The following is a 20,292-nucleotide window of genomic DNA, read 5'->3' as shown; positions in this document are numbered from 1 at the left end:
GTACTGGCAGATAAATGTGTATACAACTCAAAACACACTCATCATCTTCAATTATAGTGCACTTTTTGTAAAGACCTAATTTCAGGACCTCCATTTAAAGACCTGCATTTCAAGCACCCTTTTATAGCAGACTCTCAGTGCACTCGGCCCCAAAGACTCTGCTGCAACAAGAGAGGAGGAGGGTATGCATCATATACATCAGGGGGGATTTCAAAGACACTCCATCATTCTGCATGCACTTAGTATGATTAGCCAATAAGCTCTGCAGCAGGAACTCCATTTGTATTATTTTTAGAAACCTGACAAAATAGTACTTGTGGCTGAGAGGCGCTGGTGACCTGAAAGCAGGTGTATTTGATGAGATGAATAAGCTCCTCCTACTCCCCAAGTGTAACAGTGTAAACTGCATCAGCAGTAATTGTGTGTGCATCACATTGCTGTTCAGTAGGTGCCAGTTTGGAGTTCTGTTAATAAAAGATCTGCATTTTTCTTTCATCTATAGTTGTTTGGTAGCTATTCAGTCCTGTGTAAATGATGTCTAGCATGTAATCCTTTTTTATTTATTTATTTATTTTTGCTTCCCTGTTTGCTTCTAAGAATTTGTGCATGCAGAGATAAAAGCAGGAGAGAAGCTGTTGCCTAGGCAGGAGGCTCTAATGAGGACCTGCACCCCTGGGAGCTGAAATCTGATGCGGAGTGAGATCGCCTTCCTGCTTGTGTGGTGATTGCTGCTTCATTTGCTTCCCCCTCTGTCAAAGACTGGCCTAGGCAGGAGCTGTCCGTGGTCCTGGAATGCAGTCTGAGGGGGCTGGTGAATGTTGACAGATTGCAACCCAGACACAGAGAGAGAGAGAGAGAGAGAGAGAGAGAGAGAGAGAGAGAGAGAGAGAGAGAGAGAGAGAGAGAGAGAGAGAGAGAGAGAGAGCGCTAAAAAGGGATGAGATTTGCTTCGCTGTTGAAGGTAGGCTTGCTCTTTGTCTCGTGATTTACAATTACGAATCCCTAATTAATCTGCTGCTGCAGCTTTGACAGACTGAGGCAGCTAAAGATTGCAAGCCTGCCGGTGGTGGTCACGGGAGAGAGATAATACCTCAAGCCAGGCGGATCCCAACCTTCTGTATCTAAGGGGCATGAAGAAGCATCTTTCTTGAAAGTAGGTCTCCCCACTTGTTTTGATTTTTGTTTGCCAGTGGTGTCTGTGTTTTGTCTTTACAAATACCATGTGCAAATGAAGCTTGCTAGTGAGCCTGATGTGTCTGCATTAGGTTGTGTTGTTCTGTTCTGTGTGGTAAAGTGGATAAAAAAGCATCCAGCTTCCTCTTTGCTGGACATCCAGGCAAGGTACAATTTGCAGCTTCCCCTTGTCTCTTTTCTCTGTGATGGGGGAATGAAGAAGCACTGTTTGGTTCCATTACACCACTGAAATATTTTGCAACCAATTTGAAAAGGAATTGCATTGCGGACATGAAGATGGTTATAGTCAAATTGACACTAATATGGGATTCCAAGGAGCTGCTCCAAGCCTTTTCTGTATGAAAACATGACTTCAAAAGTGAAGAATATTTATTTTTGAGCCATTAACTGGCCATTTTCTTATGGTGCTGAAATCTACCTTTTTACCTGCACTGAAGTTAACTGCAGAAAAAGGCTTTGCTAAGAAGAAATTAACCACAGAGCTAGATTCAGCATTTTTTTGTAAGTATACCTTTTAACTCTTTGATGTCCTGATTAAATAGCCTATGATTACAAAAATATGGATATTCATTTAAAATCAGATTGAGACTTCCAGAAACAGTGCAGATATGGGTTTGTAAAGCAATTTTAAATTACATATAAAACTCATTTTTAGTGCTACAGTGTAAAATTCTCTCTCTCTCTCTCTCTCTCTCTCTCTCTCTCTCTCTCTCTCTCTCTCTCTCTCTCTCTCTTTATATATATATATATATAGTAGCTTACACTTTCTGTACTATTCTGAATTGGAGTTTCTGTTGGTTTGGGTTCTTTGTACATATGTTTAATACCCTATTGATATTTCAAAAGAGCTCTAAATTATGAGAAATAACCATCTAGAGTACTACGGCTACTAGGGAAATGCCTCCAGGGCATCTATAAACAAGAGGAAGGGCTACAGGATTAAAAGGAGGATTTCTGACAGTCTTTGGAAATCAACAAAGCTAAATCCTTTTCATAGACCAGCATCAGCAGTGCCTTAAACAGCATTTCCGTACAGTTAATCTATGCAGACAATTTCAGATGTAAGGAAATGTTCCAATCTCCACACAGCTAAGCTAAAAAAAAATCTATTCTTTGAGCCAAAGAAATGCTGTGTGCAGTGCTTGGTCCTCACAATGGACTATTTTGAATAAGCCATCAGAATCGAATTAGACATTTGTCCAAACATTTATTTTCTATACAGTATTCATTAATGATCAGACCTTTAAGCAGAAATGTAAAACAAAATAATTTTAATGTGCCATCAAAACTAGCATATGTTTGGTCATCTATACAAATACAGAAACCAATTTCCTATCACAAATCCTATTATTTAAATATATACTAGTACAATTATTTTACAAAATTCTCTTTAGTATATCTACATAATAACAGTACACAGATATGTTGTTTTCATTGTTTTATACACCAATTTTTATTTTACTATTTGATAATTAAAGTCTCCTAGCATTAGCACCATATGTTTGAAATTGAAAAAGAAGTCAGTCTGAATTGATAAACATCTTATCTAATAACCATTAATACGTAACTAAGTTTAATAACAAAAGAGTTCCAGTATGCATTAGTATGATGAAATTGTCAGTGGTATGATGATGCTCTTACATTCAGAGGGAATGCTTTCTTTCAAGGAAAATATGCAAGGGAAATATAACAATATAGCTTACCAGATACCATTTTAAAAATGTTATATAATAATAGGGAGCAATATTTTATATACATGGACTAAATTAGCATGAACAAATTCAACAAACCAGTGTATGCTGAAATAAAAAATAAAAATAATAATTAAAAAAAACAGTTATAGACAGCTTTTTTAAAAGATTGTTTTACATTTGTACTTGTCTACAGGAAGTACTTTCTGATTGCCTTTGAGAAACAATGAATTCAAAAGAAGAAGAAGCCACTTTGACTCGGTTTTTCCAGTATGTTGAAGACAGAGGACTCCGAGTCTACGATGGTTTGGTTATACAGAATGCCTCAGACATTGCCAGGGAGAATGACCGAATGAGGAATGAAACCAACTTAGCTTACCTGAAAGAGAAAAATGAGAAAAATAGGAGGCAGGAAGAGGCAATAAAACGGTAAGTAAAATGAAATCTCTTAAAGCCTATCTATTCAAATTCATCAGATGAAACAGAGAATAGAACACAGTGTTGAGTTCAAAGCTTAAAGCTCACTTTTGGGTCATTTCAATTTCTCTAACCATTAGTGGATCTAAATACAGCCACTGTTTGATTAATAATACTGGCAACAAACCTGGTATTTTACTTGCTTTTAAAAGTTTTTAAATGTATGTTTGTAGAACAGTCCTATTTGTGTGACAATAACAGCACATAAAGGAAATTAAGTCTTGTTTATATTGGTCTGGGATAATCCTAATTAAATGTTGCTTCATGTCCTGCTTGTTCCTCAAACTATCAAATCAATTGATGAATGACTACTGAAGATGGTTTTGATCACTGCGGTTCCTTTTCCCTGCATGGAGGTCCTCCTACACTCAAACCTACTCTTTTTTTTGGTCTTGTCACAGATCATTTAGCACCTAAATTATTCACTAAGAGTTTTATCAGGCCTGACAACCTTAATGAGATTTAGATTAGATCCATTTGCAAAATAAAATGTAATTATTTATTTGGGGTCCCTAATATGAGTCTTTGCTTAGTAATATTGCAGAGATTGAAGATCTTAACAGCAACCATTAAAATATGATTGCAATTGCAATTTTAAAAAAATGCATTCCTACAGCAAGTTATTTATTTGTTGTATTTTATTATAATGTTTGTGATTTTAAGTTCTCATGAGATTCTTTTCACTCCATCATGACTCCTGCTGAAAGAAGAGGGGTGTGGGGGAAGCATATAAGTCTACATGGCTGTTGGATAAGTCTATTAGCCTGGATGCTGGTATCTGAGGTCAAGTCAAAGACAATTTCTGGCAGCATTGCTAGGGTTAAAATAACATCAACCTGCAATATCAACATTCATAGTGATGGATATCAAAAAGAAAGATAGTTCATATAATGTATTTTCATAAAAAATTGCAAAATAAGTTTTGGCTACATAACTTTCATAAAATTGATTATAAAGTGGGTTATGGGCTTATGTTGGTCCAAATTATTCCACCATGCATACTGTATAAGGCAGACACAATGTGATATGGTGATGCTATGTATTTGCATCCATCCTACTTAGATTTGTTGATGACATCCCATTTTGTTTTCTGCTAATACTGCTCTAGCTTTAATGGGAGCAGAGGAATTTTACCTGGCATTACAATCTAACATTTTTAAGAATGCCATAGGCTGTTGCAAACATTAAATATTAAACATACTGTACATTTTGAGGAGCCAGAGATATAAAAAGGAAAGTGCTAGACATTTTTTTCATGAAGACCATAAGTAGGTCAATGAGATGACCTAATTTTTACAGTAACTGATGAAAAATCTGAGATTAAGTATAAAAGCCTTAGATACTGAATAAAATCATACGGCTAGCAGACAGGGGCTGTTTTCTGCCTAGTAATAGATCAGTTTCCCAAGAGCAGATTCTACCACTGTCAGGAGGGATGCTTTAAAAACAAGATACTGGCCCAAAGGAGAGGAGTTTAATTGTGCCAGAATACATGAATGAATATCTTTCAGTTTTATTTCATTATCAGCAGAAATTCATTTACATTTATATAAAAAAGGGGGAAAGAAAATGTCTACCTCGTTTGTTCATTTGTCTAGAGATCTGAGGTTGTAAATGAGTATTTTTTTTCTTTGTAGAGCACAAGTCTTCTGAGTCATTAAGTGTGAACAAAATGCATAGTATTTTTTTTCCATAAAGAATGTTTGCTTCATTTCATGCCAGAGAATTATTTGGAGTAAATGTAAAATCCACCTTTATTATCTCTAACTGTTGTTGAGAGGGAGCTCCATGTTTTCACATCTCCCTCAGAGACTCAAGATATACTAGCTTGTAATGTTCTATTTGTGTTCACAGGTCTGCCTGTATTAAAAAAAAACTTTCCCATGGATTACAGTCACCTAAGTGATACAGACACACTGCACTAGATTCTAGATGGAGTAACAACCTTGATAATCAAGCACACTGTAATTCACCTGTGCATAGCAGTGTCTGATAAAAATGGTTCTTTTCTCATCTATGAATGAAATGAAAAGTTGAAGCATCTATATAGTCCCCATTTTCAGCTGTAGATTTACCAGCATTGTCCTTTTTACTGAAATAATGTATTGATTTCCTTTAAACAGAATCGGACATGTGAGACTTTTGGCTATATTGAGCTTTGAAATGGAGAATAGAGAGCAGTCTCTCACCAGTCATTCCAGGATTGTGAGAGGATGTACACTGCATTTACTAACTTGCTATTTTAATGCATACAATTCCTGGATTATTAGTTCAAATCATATTAGTTAGTATAATATTTAATATAATATAGTATAATATAATATAGTTAAATATTTAGTTTTCCCTCCCAACTATTTTGGTCTTTAAAATACTGCAACAGCTGAAGAACACATTTTGCATTTAGACATGTCTTTGGAGATGTTTGTAACCTAATACATTTTTGCAATACAGTCACTTTTTGTAGTGGTCTGAAACCTATTTTTTATTCTCCTAATAATTTATTATCTATTGTTGGCAGTGAACATATTTTTATTTTTTGTAGAAATAATCAACACAAAAATGTAAGATGGAAATCATTCAGCAAATGATCATATACTTGCTCAATACTTTAAGAATGTTGACATCTTTCACCCTCAAGGACTGGCATCTTGGTAATTGTAGAAACAGTGATCATTTACACTTACAAAGACTTTGAGGGTCATGTATCAAGCGTTTGCGACGACATTAAGGACATAGTGCCGAGTTTACACAGGCCATAAAATTGCCCCTTATGTATCATTACACTTTAGGCAAGTTAAGGCCATGTTAGCACAGCCAAAATGCGGTCCGCAGTGCAACGCTCTGTCGTTCATTAGCCATGCACTTTAAGGCATGTAAAGCCTTAATTATATGTATGGGCAAATTGTAGGTGGGGCTCATTTGTAAATGAAGTCTGTGATATTAAAATTAGATTTATGAAGTGGCAGAACAGCTGTGCCGCCTCTAAAAGGGTCCGCAAATAAGTCAGGTCGCAAATTGGTCTTATTTGGGCGCAAAGAAAAAGTCAGAAAGCAGCTGATAGGAAAGAGCATAATGGCAGCAGTCATAACGTATTTCTTACGACGGAGAGTGCAGGCTCCCAGCCTTCCTGAACAACCCAACAGAGGGAGAGTACTGAGAAGAAGGGAGAGTATTTAGGGTCTGCATTACCATTTTTGATCTCCCTGAGGATGAAATTATAGCTCGATACCGGCTATTTCATTATATCATATAATGATAATATAATATAAAGTGAAGACACTTAGTCAACACAGGTTATTTCTGTCTCTCCAGATGAGCTACTCTGGCTTTAGTGGGTTAAAACCTGTACATTTTATTTAAAACACAGGTTAGCCCATTTTGAACTGTCATTTCTGCCTCTCCAAATGACCTACCTATTGTCCAACTGAGGTAGCCCATTTTGAGCACCGGCGCAGCGCATTTAAGCATTTAAATATGGCATCTTATGCTGTGTCTCATTAATTTTGGACCAGTTAATACATTCAGGATGGGGTAAAATGTTTGCTTCGACAGAACGCTACTTTACACTCCGTCAATTTAGAACAGCTATAGAGGTATACTTGTCACTAAGAGGATTCAGTTCCCTATAATACGTTTCCTTGGGTCAAAGAAGCTGAATTCTTAATCCATGATTTTGCACCATGCAAAAAACATATTTGACTTGAAAGTCTTTCTGGGTCATTGGCAAACACAGAAACAATCACACTGGAGAGCCTGCCATAATACATTAATAATGCCCCCCCGACCAGCTTGTAACTATAGAAGATGAACAGAGAGCACAGTTTGCAGGCCTGGCATACAAACCCCTGTTTCCACCTGCCACTGGGATTCAGTTGAAAGTGATTTGAAAATGGTCCTGTTCATTTTCAAAACTTATAGTATGAGTTTGGAATACAGACTTCCGTGCATAACGTTAATAAAACCAAGATGGTTGCGTTTTAATCTTTGTGTTTTTTCTGTGCTATGTACTATTTGCAGTAGGGCTCTTTATAGAACTGTAACCCACAAGATGCCGCATAAGTGCATATGGCAGGTCTGTACCTTAGTTTTGCAATCATAACAATTGCCTGGAAAATGTACAGATTAAAAATGGCTGTTACCTGCTTCACTTCTGTATGCTAGCTTGCTGTATATATTTTCATTCACTCAAAGCAATGACCTTTGACTCACAGTATAAAATCGTCTCATTATAAGAATGGATTTGATAAATAATCATGCCATGTAGTATATCACTGGCTGTGAAGAATAGAAAGGTATGTGGAGCAAGATAAGTCACCACAGGATTTGGTAACACTAGGGTGGTATGGTATCAGAGCAAAGCATAAAATCATCTACTAAGAAATTGGCTTATACAGTATGTGTATTTTGGGGTCATTGTGAGATTCTAGGAATTATTTGTAGCTACAACCCCTGTCACCTACTAAGGAAATGAATTGTCTAATTATCAAAGTAAAAGTGATTTATTAATGAATACATTTATTAATATACAACTTATTAAGGCAAAACACCCATGGGGCTCCACTTCTTTTGCAGCTTAACATATTTGACATATCCAGCTGTGGCCAAATGTTTTGCATTACCTAGAATTTTAAGATTGAGACATAATTAAAATAAATAAATAAATAAATAAAAATTATATAAACATAATGTAGATATTTTATTTAATATCATGTAAACAAAGAAACTACAAAATGATATTGCAAAAGTCTACCTGAAGCCATAATAGTAATACAGTATTTCATGTTCGATTCCCAAATGTCGAAATGTATTATTTCGGCATGTCCCTTATTTAGGCCAGACTTGACAAATAGAATAGATATAGAATGAGTTATAATGGAAAACAGAAATGGATTTAGAATAGACAAATCCCTTGATTTCTAAAAGGGTTAGATCATTTTCAAGTATGCTCTTTAAACTAGAAAAGCTCTGGAAAGAAAAGCCTTCATGCACTTCCCACTGGCAGTGATGTACCGATATAAAAACAGCTGACCAAGCTTTAGTGCCGATCTGACTGCCTTTGTGCAATGCATCTTGGTTTTACTGAAAGCATTTGGAATTTGACTGATAGGGTGACAGCTGTCGGGAAGGGACAGGGGAGAAATATCAAAGTGAAGGACTTTTTTCAGGAGTCCAGTTCCTGAAGATCTGAAAAGGTCTGTCAACATCAGATGCATATAGTACGGTATATCAAATGCAGGATCAGAGAGAACACTTTCAATACATTTAGTGGATATGGATGCTGTGTGTGATTTGATTAGGGTTTTGAAGCATATTGGATTAAAGCAAGATTGTATTCGGTACAGGTCCTTCTGCTAATGCATATGAAATCACTTGGGGCTATACTGTACCTTCAAGGACCACCTGCCTCCATGGATACAAAGGAAGAGGACATTAATACCGAAATGACTTATCACACTTTAAAGGATAATCTATGTAACAAGCTTTCGCTTCATTTCTGAAGCTTTGACTAATGTTTAGATAGGTGTAGTTTATGATAAGCAACTGCTTTGAAAGGGAAATAATTTTAAAATATTGAGACATATCAAGTGAAAGATAAGAATGTGTGAGATTGAAATACAGAAAATTGCAAATTACTCCCAGAGCTCTTTTATAATGATCTTAACAATGAAGAAAATCTATATGGCTGGGTTTTATATTTCAGTCTACTACTACTGGTGCTTGTCCACCCTTAACCAGATGTGTAAGACCTATATATATATAAAAGTACCATCCTATAATATTGAATTGTTTTAACTTTAGTAAGAACTTTGTATTCGTTGACTGTGCCAATCATGCACTTAAATGTATGATTTGCATTAGGCTGTTTATTTGAAGTTAATCTCTTTTTCCTTCAGATGTGCTGTCTGATCTGCCAATGGCTATGTAACACTCCCACTCTCGATGACAATTTGAGTCATTCTTTTTTAAATATCCTTTTCTTTTTCACTTCCATCCTACGCCTATATAGTGGGAGCATTAGCATGGGGGATTAGCTTTTCAAGAACAATGTTAAGCATGCTGTTCCTAAGGAATTGTAACTCTTTGTGGGAGGCACAGACCATTCTGTGCTTGAAATGCTGTAAAATGACAGTACATACCTCTCAACTTGTCAATGGCATCCATTCGGTTAGCATGTAAGTCATGCAAGTCTTGTACAGGCATTCTTTTCCCACTCACTTAACACCTTTGAGCTATGGTAGTTCTTTATTATTTAATTTAATAACACAGATGGCATTGAAAAGTGCTGGTATTACTGTATATTTCATCTGATAGAATATGTTCGTGAAGTATCAGATAACATTTTAAGCTATTTTACTTAATGCTTAATGACCAGGCAGAATTCATTTTAGGTACGATTTTAATCGTTTCCACACTAAGAATAAATATGTTTTTTGAAAGAATGTAGAAACTGCCCTTTTGAAATCTGTGTAAAATGTCAAAGAGTGAAAAATTGCACGTGACATGCCTCAGTTCAGTCAGAAGTGTGCCTCTAGCAATCGAGAACACTTTCAACATGGAAGTCAGCTGCTTGGAATGCAGTGTGTAACAATAGCACGTTCAAACTACAGTTCAGAAATCAGCTCCATGTGCCCTAGAAAACTGTAACATTCACTTTTCCAACTACATTACCATATCAACATACTCCCAAAATCCAGTTTTCACTACTACTTTGTATATGTTGTTTCCCCAACTTAGAATTGTGTGATTTCCCCAGGCACTCTAAGAGGGTTTAAATCCGATGTAACTCTTATCCGAGTGCAGACCCATGTAGACCAGAGTTAGACAGTCATTCCCTAAAATTCTTCTCTGTCTTCTAAGTTTCCCAAACACTCAAATAAAGCAGCAACAGACAGACTAAAAACACAAACACATGCTGAACAAAACTCCCTTTACACATATATTCCTTTTGTTACCTATACTGTCAATTGTACAGGCTAGTGAATTGTTATCAAAACCATATTTTTAAAATATGATACTACTGTTCATTACATATATAAACACACACAGTTATATATACAGCCTTTTCACAAAATTCCAAAGAAATACTTTGATATCATGGGGACAGGTTACATGTATTATGCTATCATAGTTTAGAATTTGCAGTTTAGCTAAAGTAATGAAATGAACAGGGAATCAAACAATGGTCCTTTATGTCAGTGATTAATAAAGTTATTTTATAGGTGCAGATAAATCTTCCTTGTAGTCAAACAGAACACCATTATGGTCAATGCTATTGTACAGCAGAAGGTTTATAATGCAGTTGAAATGCTTTAAGGGTTAGCTTGTATGATGTCTGTACTAAGCTGTGTCAGCCCAATATTGATCCAGTCTGCACAGAGAATTCAGAGCATTAGACTGTAGGGAGAACTGTCTCCCATAAACACATTTAAAGATGCTGTTAATCAGGGCCGTTAAAATCTCTTGTCTGTGGCTACTTGCATTTTGAAATTGTTAATTGCACAGAATTCTCACACATTAAATCTTTTTTATTTTGTATTTAACCATTTCCCTCAATACAAAGTAATGCAGTGTCCTTGGGAAAGATTACACGCTGAATACATTTCACTAAAATGACTCTACTATGGGACTGTGGAGAAGGGTTAATATCTCTAACACATATCTAAATTGAGATGATTCTTTAGGGAAATATATTAATATTGCATTTCACTCATTTTTTGGCCATGCACATGTGGGGTGCACATTCATGCTCTATGAAGCGCTCATTTTTTTCTCTCTTTATTTAGCCAAAAGCATTTCATTTGTTGCTAAGCTACCAATACTGCTCCCATGCTGCCAACATTGGGGGGCGTTCTGATAGAGCTTGCATTCCATTCTGCTACTTAGTTCTTTCTCTGAAGAATGCAGAGGTTCTATTTATACAAATAGCATGTATAACCAAGGAGGCCTATAGTTTGGTATTCGGCATACAGTAGGTATATTAAAAGCATTCAGACCTCAGATGTATAGATACAGGAAAGGGTCCCTTGGTCTCTTTGCTAATGTTGCTGTTTTTTCTTAATTATTTTTATTTGAATGATTTTGGATAATTGAACACATTATCCCATTTTACAAAAGAAAGTATGGCTCTCGTATGAGCGTCAGAAACAGAACTACAACACACATCCAATGCCAGACTGCTGCTTTGCACACAATGGTGTGTATTACAATGTGTCTTACTGGCTATGGCAGATCTAAGAAAATGGTTGCTATGAGTTTTGTCTGCTGTCTGCAAAGCAGTACGCCAAGGAAGTTGAGTTTATTATTTGCAAATAGCTGAAGGCTGTTTTAAGCAGTGTATGCAGAAGAAAAATGCCTCTTTTTACTGATATCGCCATTAAGTCGCTGTTGCCAGATATGTATTTCCTTGAAGGTCCTTGTTGTTGTAACTTATCTTATAGCAATAATACCACATGTTTACCTTAGTTAATGTTTAATAGTATCATCTGCCACTGTGGTGCTTTTCCAGCTTATAAAACAGTGTAAACAGATATGCTGTATGTATATATTATATTTTTGTTTATCGTGTGGCAGCTTAACAGACCTTTTGATTTGGTAGTGGGGGTGATTTTCCTGGCTGCAGTTACAGTTGTCTGCTTTTTGTGTGCTACGTGTTTGGTTTCTGTGTCACTGGAGTGTGTTGCTAGGCAGATTTTAGCAGCTAACCAATGGGTGGCCATTCTGTGGTCTATGTATTCACAGTGAAATAACATGTGGGGTTCTGCACTGTGAATGATTTAGAATTCAGGTCAAACAAGTAGTACTGTTAATCAACACAAACCTTTTTGACTGACATTGTGAGAATTAATAGATTTAATTTGTAATTAAACAGATAACAGGACAAGAAAATAAGTCACATTGACTATCACCAGTTTATATTAGGTCAAAATGTGTGTTGTAATAAGGAACTGACTGTATAGTTTTTATTCATTAAGATGCTGGATCTTAGACAGACTTTAAAAAAATGCACTATAGTGATAGTGCTTAGAAAACTGTCTATAAAAAGCAGGATGATGATCTCATTGTCACATGACTGCTAAAGTAATTGACCTGCATATTCAGGGGAAAAAATCTTAACTGCCAGTGGCAGAATGCTTCTTGATAGAATTCTAAATGAGATCAAGTGAAATTAAATGCTCCAGAGCAATCATATTTCTTTACGTCAATATGGCACTCATATGCTTTTAAATAAATATGGTTGTTCCTATTTAGAATAGTGATCACACAGCAAATGGGCTACCAAATGATGAATAATATTTTATTTGCCAAAAAAAAGTTACCCCTTCTCAGCACTGTATTATTATAACCCAGTGCAGCACATCAGATATTGCAGCAATTCACACTTTAAAACACTCAAAATCACACGTCCATTAATGAAACATCTCCGTATTACTATAGTCTGTTTGTTTATTGTGTTAGTTTGTTTATAACATCCTCTATAATACATTTGTAGATGCATTAGGGGCTGTTTATAATGGATCCTTGAACTAAAGAGTTACCAAAAAACACTAGAGAAGAGAGTGGAAGTAAATATAGGAAAAAATGAATGACCAGATTTGTGCACAGTACATCAGAACTCCATAACTTCTTACACTCAAGATAAGAATAGCATACCAAATATGCAGTATAGTAGGGTTATATAAATAGGGGATTTAGGGTGTTAAATATGTCTCTCTTTTTTGCAGTGAGTAGTTGAATTAATGAAAACATGCACATATGGTATCAATTTCCACCAGGCTACCCTATACTAAATATACAGTAAAGCATATTAGAGAAGTATAACAAACAAATAACAACAACCCTATTTACACTTTGCCAGGACAAGCATTTTATTTAATGCATGTTTTTTTTTTTTTTTTTCTAAAACAGAAATCGTCTAAAGCTCTGAGCCAGCTTACGAGCGGGTGACGCACAGCTGGATTATGCAGTAAACCTTGCAGATGAACATTATGTGGAGGGGCAATGATAGTTCATGTATTTATTGAGTTGACATCAGATGTCAGTAGCCATTAGGAGAATTGCTCATTATGCCATTTACAAGGTTACTCAAGCAAAAAACGAAACAAAACAAAAAAACAGGGAAACATATCATTTCTAGTGTTTGTCAATAGAATGGAGTGCACTTTGTTCTAATCCACCATCTCAATTCTGTATTTTGTTATATAATTATTTGTATTGTCTTAATTTCAACTTTCAGGTCCTCTTATAATGCTTATAATGTTATCCCTGCTTTGTATATGTTTTTAAGGGGGATGAGTGCTTATAACTACCATGGTTAGCCGTTTTAGCATGATGTCACTGTTTTACTGGACTTTACTCTATTCTACTATGCCTTTGTTGTGGTATACCACAGTAAAAAGGTGTGGTTGATCTCTGTCCAACCAGCCTGTTGTTTTTTTAAAGACCAGTTCATTTGTATATTAGGGCTGCTTCGCCTATATTTTTTCAACGACTGTGGATTTAGAATTGTTAGCAGTAATGAATTATATTATCAACCAACAGTAATTGCCACTACTGTATTGTTACCAAGTAATCTTGTAATATTCTGTCCTATCTCCTAACCCTTACACTTACTGACTACATTACTAAGAAATTTACAATATAATTTCTGTTAGTTGTTACTAGGGTTAATATAAAGCATAACTATTTTAGCTGTCAAACTTAACAATACATTGGCAATTATGCATGCTCACTAGTGGTTGCTACGTTGACATTTAAAATTGCTGCATTACCAATTAAGTAAGTATATACATTAATTTACAAATTAAAGTGGCACATTAGCATGATACTTTACTTGTAAAAGTGCAGACAGATCCAGCCCCACAGACAGCGTTAGTGCCAGGGAGCTCAGTGATGAGGTGGCTTGCAGTGAAGCCCAGCTGAGGTAGCAGATCCTGCTGTTACTAATGACTCTACTCTCTCTCTCGACTCATTTAACTCCTCAACTCAGGCTTAACAATTGAGCTTCTCTTCATGTTTTTTCTTTTAAAGTAAACCTTTAAAAGGCTAATTTGAATCATTTAAATTCACATACGAAGCAAGGCATTATGGGATTTGTTTGGCATCTTCAGAAAACTATACCTTTTTCAAGATTTCAAATAGCCTGGTTTTCAGTTCCACTGAATTCCGCTCTCTGCCTCTTCTTTTGAGCTTGTTTAGTATGGGCTAATTTTTTAGTTGACTGTTACTTTTTTTTTTATTTCACATCCACACTAGTTTTAATACAAGTCTTCTTTTCTCTGGTTTTGTCTCGGTTGGACCTAAGCAGGGTCAGGAAGCAGTTCCCAATACTGTAATCAACACCTGTTCAAGGTACTGTTTGCGATGCCACTGCGATTGAATAAAAATCAGATTCCCACCACAGGGGATCACACTTCATAAGAGACTGCTTGCTGCCTGCACACAAAACTGTCCACTGTGTCAAATAGTGATGTGGACTACTGTCCAAAGAGAGCACCTTTGAGACATACAAATGGATCCAAGGCCAGATTTGAACCCAGATCTCTAGAGAAAAGGGTATGAAAGCCTAGTGATTTAACCTGCTGTGCCACCTAGCCTCCCCAAATGTAGTCTTTTCAATCTGACTCTGTATGTTGTCAATCTCACTAAAGTCAAATTTAATGCTGCTGTATGAAATGAAATGGATGTTAATGTGATAGCAAAAAGACAGGCGGGTGAAAACTGTTAAAAGCCTAGAATCCTATGTGGTCAATTAGTTGTCATATATCAGATGACTGACTGTCAGGAAAGATAGCGAGACAGCATGACTGTATTCCTGTCCATAACTGTTAGCAGACACTAGATGCATTACTAAAAGACCCCTGGTGTGAAATAAATGTGTTTATCAATGTCCTTCACCAATTTCTAGAGTTTCTACCTTTTTTAATTTCATTTTTAGTTTGATTTTTAACCCTGTATTTGAATGGACTGACCAGTCTTCTGGCATTCTTTTTTATTATTTATTGCTGATTCTGTCTGACAGCATGTTGGCAAAAACGTTATATCTTGGTGAATTCATAGCCATTAGATGCCCATTGCAGCACACTGCATTTTAAGAATAAAGCATAATTAGTATTGCTTTTAGCAAATAACTAGTGTTACTAGTTATACATTATACGTTATACATTATACAGATATGTTACATGTGCAAGTTAAGGTAAAGTTAATTTTAACTTTAGGGTTTTTTAAGTTACCATTGACAGAGATTGATACATATCTGAATTGACTTGGATCTGAATCTAAAACAACTACCCAGTTAATCATACAAATGCATGCATGAACTTGTGACGTGTGATGTTGGACTACTATCTAGTTCCAATAGGATGTAAACTATCTGGATGTATGCCCTGGGTCAATAATCAGCCTAAAATCAATGTCTGTAACATTCGCATTTCTTCTGCCTGAACAATGATGATGCCAAGCAGATCTTTACAGACTAACAGGGTTCATTTATACCATTACCATTTTTTTCTATTACAACCTTTATGTAATAAGAGTTCAGGACCAATAGATATATGAGGAACGCAATTAAAAATCTGCAGACCACACTGGAGTAATTACGGCAAAAATGCATTTTATTAAGGGGGGCATTTATCTTGACTTAATCTTCTCTCACCAATACAGACAGCACTTACCGAAAGAGGAGCGGACTGCCCACTTAATTAATGTTCACAGTGATTTACGGTGTAGCTTTTGAACCAGATAAGAGCTTTCTTTTTCGATTTCCAATCCAAGCCATTACAATTTCAATTATACAGTCACAAGCTAATCACTTACAAAAGCTTTATTTATGGTGACCTGGATTGACTCAGAACTATACTCAGGGTGGGGATTTGGAGCTCTCTTCCACAGAGTATCTGAGTTATTCTTTACTCTTGCTCTGCTTGTAACCAGTGATATTAGGGCTGTTTTTTCTGTGGGGTCAGAAACTCCATAACTCCACCACCCCTTAACTATGTACTGTAAGCAATAACCCATGACAGGGTACACACCCAAATAAGATAGTGGGTTATTACACTTATAAAATGGCTCTACGTTTATTTTATAAAAATAATAATAAAAAAATATATATGATTTTAAGCTTTCAATTACATTTTCTTGAATGTATCCTTCTGCCTCGCCTTAGAAGCTACAAATGTGCTGGAAAAACATATTACTGCTGAGTGAGTTTTTATTTATTTCTTTTTTTAGATATTCAACATTATTTTTAATATCAGTACTGCAGTTTGAATGTATTATTTTCTTGTAAAGCTACAAAAAAAAAGTGCTTACTTACATGTTTTATGCACTTTGGTTAGAAATCACTGCACAATAATCACGCTCTGCACCTTTATTTTTTATTCCTCTAAATGCACTGTCTTAACTTCTTAGTATTCTTCTCATCTCCATCAACTGAATCCAGACAGTCAGAGAGGCAGTCATGCACTCATATCAGTCCACCTGAACATAGCTGCTCACTGCATTACAATACACATTGAAGTCAGCAGTTACTGTAACGTATTTCACTTGTATACCAGATTGTTGAGAATCTGAACCCAGGTTGCTGTTGCTTTTCATACAAGGTCTTTTCGTTGGTAAGATTCAACACAACTGCTTTCCACCCCAATTTGAGATCCTGCAGTTCAGCTAGATTTTGTACTTCAGCCTGGAGCTTTACAGGCACTATCGCTGTGGTCGAAGTGATCGAGATTTTGAGATTTTAAAGAAAAGAAATCCAAGGAAATATATTATCATTTAAAATGTATATGATTTTTACTTAATTTCTGTTAGTGTTTGACTAATAGAAATTATTTTAAAAAAATGCTGAATAGCTAAGCGACCTCAACTGCCAGTATGGTCTGGAGAAGTCATTTGAAGCTGCTGACCCAGATCATGTGCTTTGATCTTCAGAGGTGATTAGCCCCTAGCTGTGCAGTAAGACAAGTCTTCATGTGTTCTTGTTCACCAATGTATAAAGGGTTCATAGATTATAACCCCAATATAAGATTGTGATGGGGTACTCCCCGCCCCTGTGCATATTACGTATTATTTTGTATTTGTTGTTTTATTATGTATTATGTTTGGCAGGATGAGCGAGGTGCCATCTGACATTGTTTGTTATTGTTTTGTATTTTAATACCTCATGAGAATGCGTGACTGTCGGTTAGTAATTATTCAGTCATACATATTTATTAAACTCGTGCAGACTATGGCTGAGGGGTTAACAAGATCATTAATATAGCCAGTTAATCCCTCTGCCATTATATAAATGACCTGCACCTTTGGCTGCATGGAGAGTGTTCAGGAGTGGAGAACGAGAGTAAGAGCGAGCGAGGAGATAATAATAATAATAATAATAAGAAGAAGAAGAAGAAGAAGAAGAAGAAGAAAAAGAAGAAGAAGAAGAAGAAGACAATTGCTACTCATGCTGGAACAACCAGCACGATACGTGTTATAATTATTATTTGTTTGTTTGTGTTGGCCCTCGTGCCAGATCACTAGATGGTGCTGCCTCTACTGTCCATAACGACACTTTGGTTGACCTAGCCTGTCATCTGTGATAGACAACTAGAAGCTTGAAACTACTTACTCTTTAATAAAGGCATTACAGAGGATATTGTAGTAAAAAGATTTACAAACGCTCTTTTTGTTTATTTATATTTTCATATTTGACCAAAATGTACTGTGCAGACCCCAGAAACCCACATTAAATAAGGCTCCTGCTTGTTATACTGCAATACATAAACAAGCTATCTCATCTTGCCTGATTGACCATGAAAAGAAGTATTTCTAATAATTTTTGATTTAGTTATCCAGTTATATATGGCATTGTAACAGGGGTGTACTGTTACGTGTGGGTATCTGCTGAGAGAACGATAGAGACACAGAGGGTTTGATGTTGCAAACGCTGCACAAGCGTCCAGGTCCACAACTAAGAAAACAAAAGCTTGCCAAGAAGAAGAACCAAGGGTTAGCCACGGTTAATTGATTGTCAATTCTCCACCTGGCCACCTGCTGCACATTCCTTTCAATTAGGCAGGGAAAGCCCTGCCATATCCAACACTTCCCAATCATACAAATTATACACATTTTTATTTTAAAAAAATCAAACCAAATCCCACTAACCATATTTATAATTAAACACAATCCTGCCACATTTATATATTGACATTGTGTATTGTATAATCACACCTTTTAACTGGCTTGGTCACTGGCAGACCCCTTTTTTAAATGCTGTATGTGGTCTTAATTAATTTACTTCTTCAACCAGCCCAGTTATGGTGTCTGCTAATGCGCCCCACAAACATGTCTTCTATGAATTGGTCTTTTCAACTCAACAGTCCCTCATTTAAAGTGCTTTGCTCATATAGCAGTAAAAAATAAAGTCAGGTTTTTTTACATGACGCGTTAGAAAACCAGACACCACTGAATTTACATGCAGTATAAATAAAACAAAGTGACAAAGAATTAGCATTATATTTTTAAAAACTGAATTTAGAATTCCCATGTCTTTAAAATATTAAGTCAGATTATTAGAGATTTTAATGATTGTATGTTGCTGTACTTAAAACCTGTAACACTGACTTGGAAGCAGTACATCTCCTAATGCCTGGTGATTTGTCATGTATCAACAGCTAGACTTGTCCTCCCCTCTAAATGCAATATCATGCAGAGGGGGTTGTACTTGTTGAAATATTTTTTTTAATGTTTAAGATGAAAGATGTCATTGTCAACCATAGTTGCAAAAATGTGATGATGCATTAACTTTCTGTAATTGCTTTCGAGGCACTTTGACGAACAAAAAATATAATTTTTATAGCAGGAGGGGAAAAGGCTGTAGTTGACTTAACTACAATGCAATATGTATCAGAGTTGTTTTGAAAAAAAATATTTCCCTAAATTAAGAATGTATTTGATAAATGGCTTGTGATTGAAAACTAATAAAGAGAGGGGTGAATCAAGTGTCAATTGTAGAATGTATTTCTTTGTCTCCAATATATTGTTTTATTTTGTTAACTTTTTTCTTAAATATGCCAATTCCTGGCTTTATGATTCCTTTGGAAATCTTACTTTTTTGGCTACTAGTTTCCATTTTTCTCTGTTAAATGTTATGCTACACATTTTGATTCTGATGTAGTCAAATGGCTATGCTCCATTTGGTTCCAAGTTGCATTTTTGATTGAAAGCCAGAAATGTCTAGTGGTTGACTGGAACACTTCACAGCAATAAATCATCTTGGTAGACTGCAATAAAACTGCTATTAACCTTAATAAGCAAACAGTAAAAACGAAATTATGCAGAAGGCTCCAGTGTGATAAAGTCAACTTTGTGGTTATATTTGTCCAACTTTCTTTGACATTATCAGTAACTGTTCATGTCTGGACTCTACTGTTTCATTAATATAAGTATTTTTCTTTTAATATGTAAAGTTATTAGTAATTGTTTTTAACAAAAATGCTAAGTACATCTTATAAAATATCCCAAAGGTATCTGTTACAGATAACATACCATTTTGGGCCTTTCAGTGTATATTAAAGTCTTGCCTATCTTCCAGCATCGGGGAGGACGTTGCAAGAGGAGGCGATGGTGGCTATGTGGGAAAGCATTTCCGAATGGGATTTATGACAATGCCTGCCCCACAGGACCGACTACCCCACCCTTGTGGGGTTGGATTTTCTGTTAGGTCACAGTCTCTGCACTCAGTTGGGGGTGGAGATGATGACGGTGTCAATTCACGCAAGCAGCCTCCCCCCAAACCCAAACGGGACCCCAACACTAAGTTGAGTAGTTCCTCAGAAACTGTCAATGCCGGGACAACATGTAAAGCATGGAAGGATTTGGATAAAAATGACGGTAAGTTCCTTTCTTCTTTAAATTGCCTTATTTGTAGGTTGCACAAGAGTTCCTGGAACTA

At 36.0% G+C, this 20,292-nt stretch overlaps 1 protein-coding gene across 2 annotated transcripts in view; it reads left to right on the top strand.

Annotated features, from left to right (window-relative positions):
• Positions 1 to 404: 404 nt before the first annotated feature.
• Positions 405 to 20,292, top strand: part of LOC117416847 (neuronal tyrosine-phosphorylated phosphoinositide-3-kinase adapter 2-like) — a 42,775-nt gene continuing 22,887 nt past the window's right edge. The window contains exons 1-3 of one of the 2 annotated variants that reach the window (XM_034028269.3): positions 405 to 1,153; positions 3,082 to 3,314; positions 19,933 to 20,231. In XM_034028269.3, coding sequence (XP_033884160.2) covers positions 3,112 to 3,314; positions 19,933 to 20,231 — 502 coding nt within the window. In that variant the 5' untranslated portion in view covers positions 405 to 1,153; positions 3,082 to 3,111. Of the gene's footprint in view, positions 1,696 to 3,081; positions 3,315 to 19,932; positions 20,232 to 20,292 lie in introns of both variants that reach the window. The other variant, XM_034028268.3, reaches the window with a different exon arrangement.

Source organism: Acipenser ruthenus, chromosome 12, assembly GCF_902713425.1.
Source record: "Acipenser ruthenus chromosome 12, fAciRut3.2 maternal haplotype, whole genome shotgun sequence".
NCBI lineage: Eukaryota > Metazoa > Chordata > Actinopteri > Acipenseriformes > Acipenseridae > Acipenser > Acipenser ruthenus.
The sequence above is the reverse complement of the archived record's forward strand: the minus strand, read 5'-3'. Positions and strand labels throughout refer to the sequence as shown.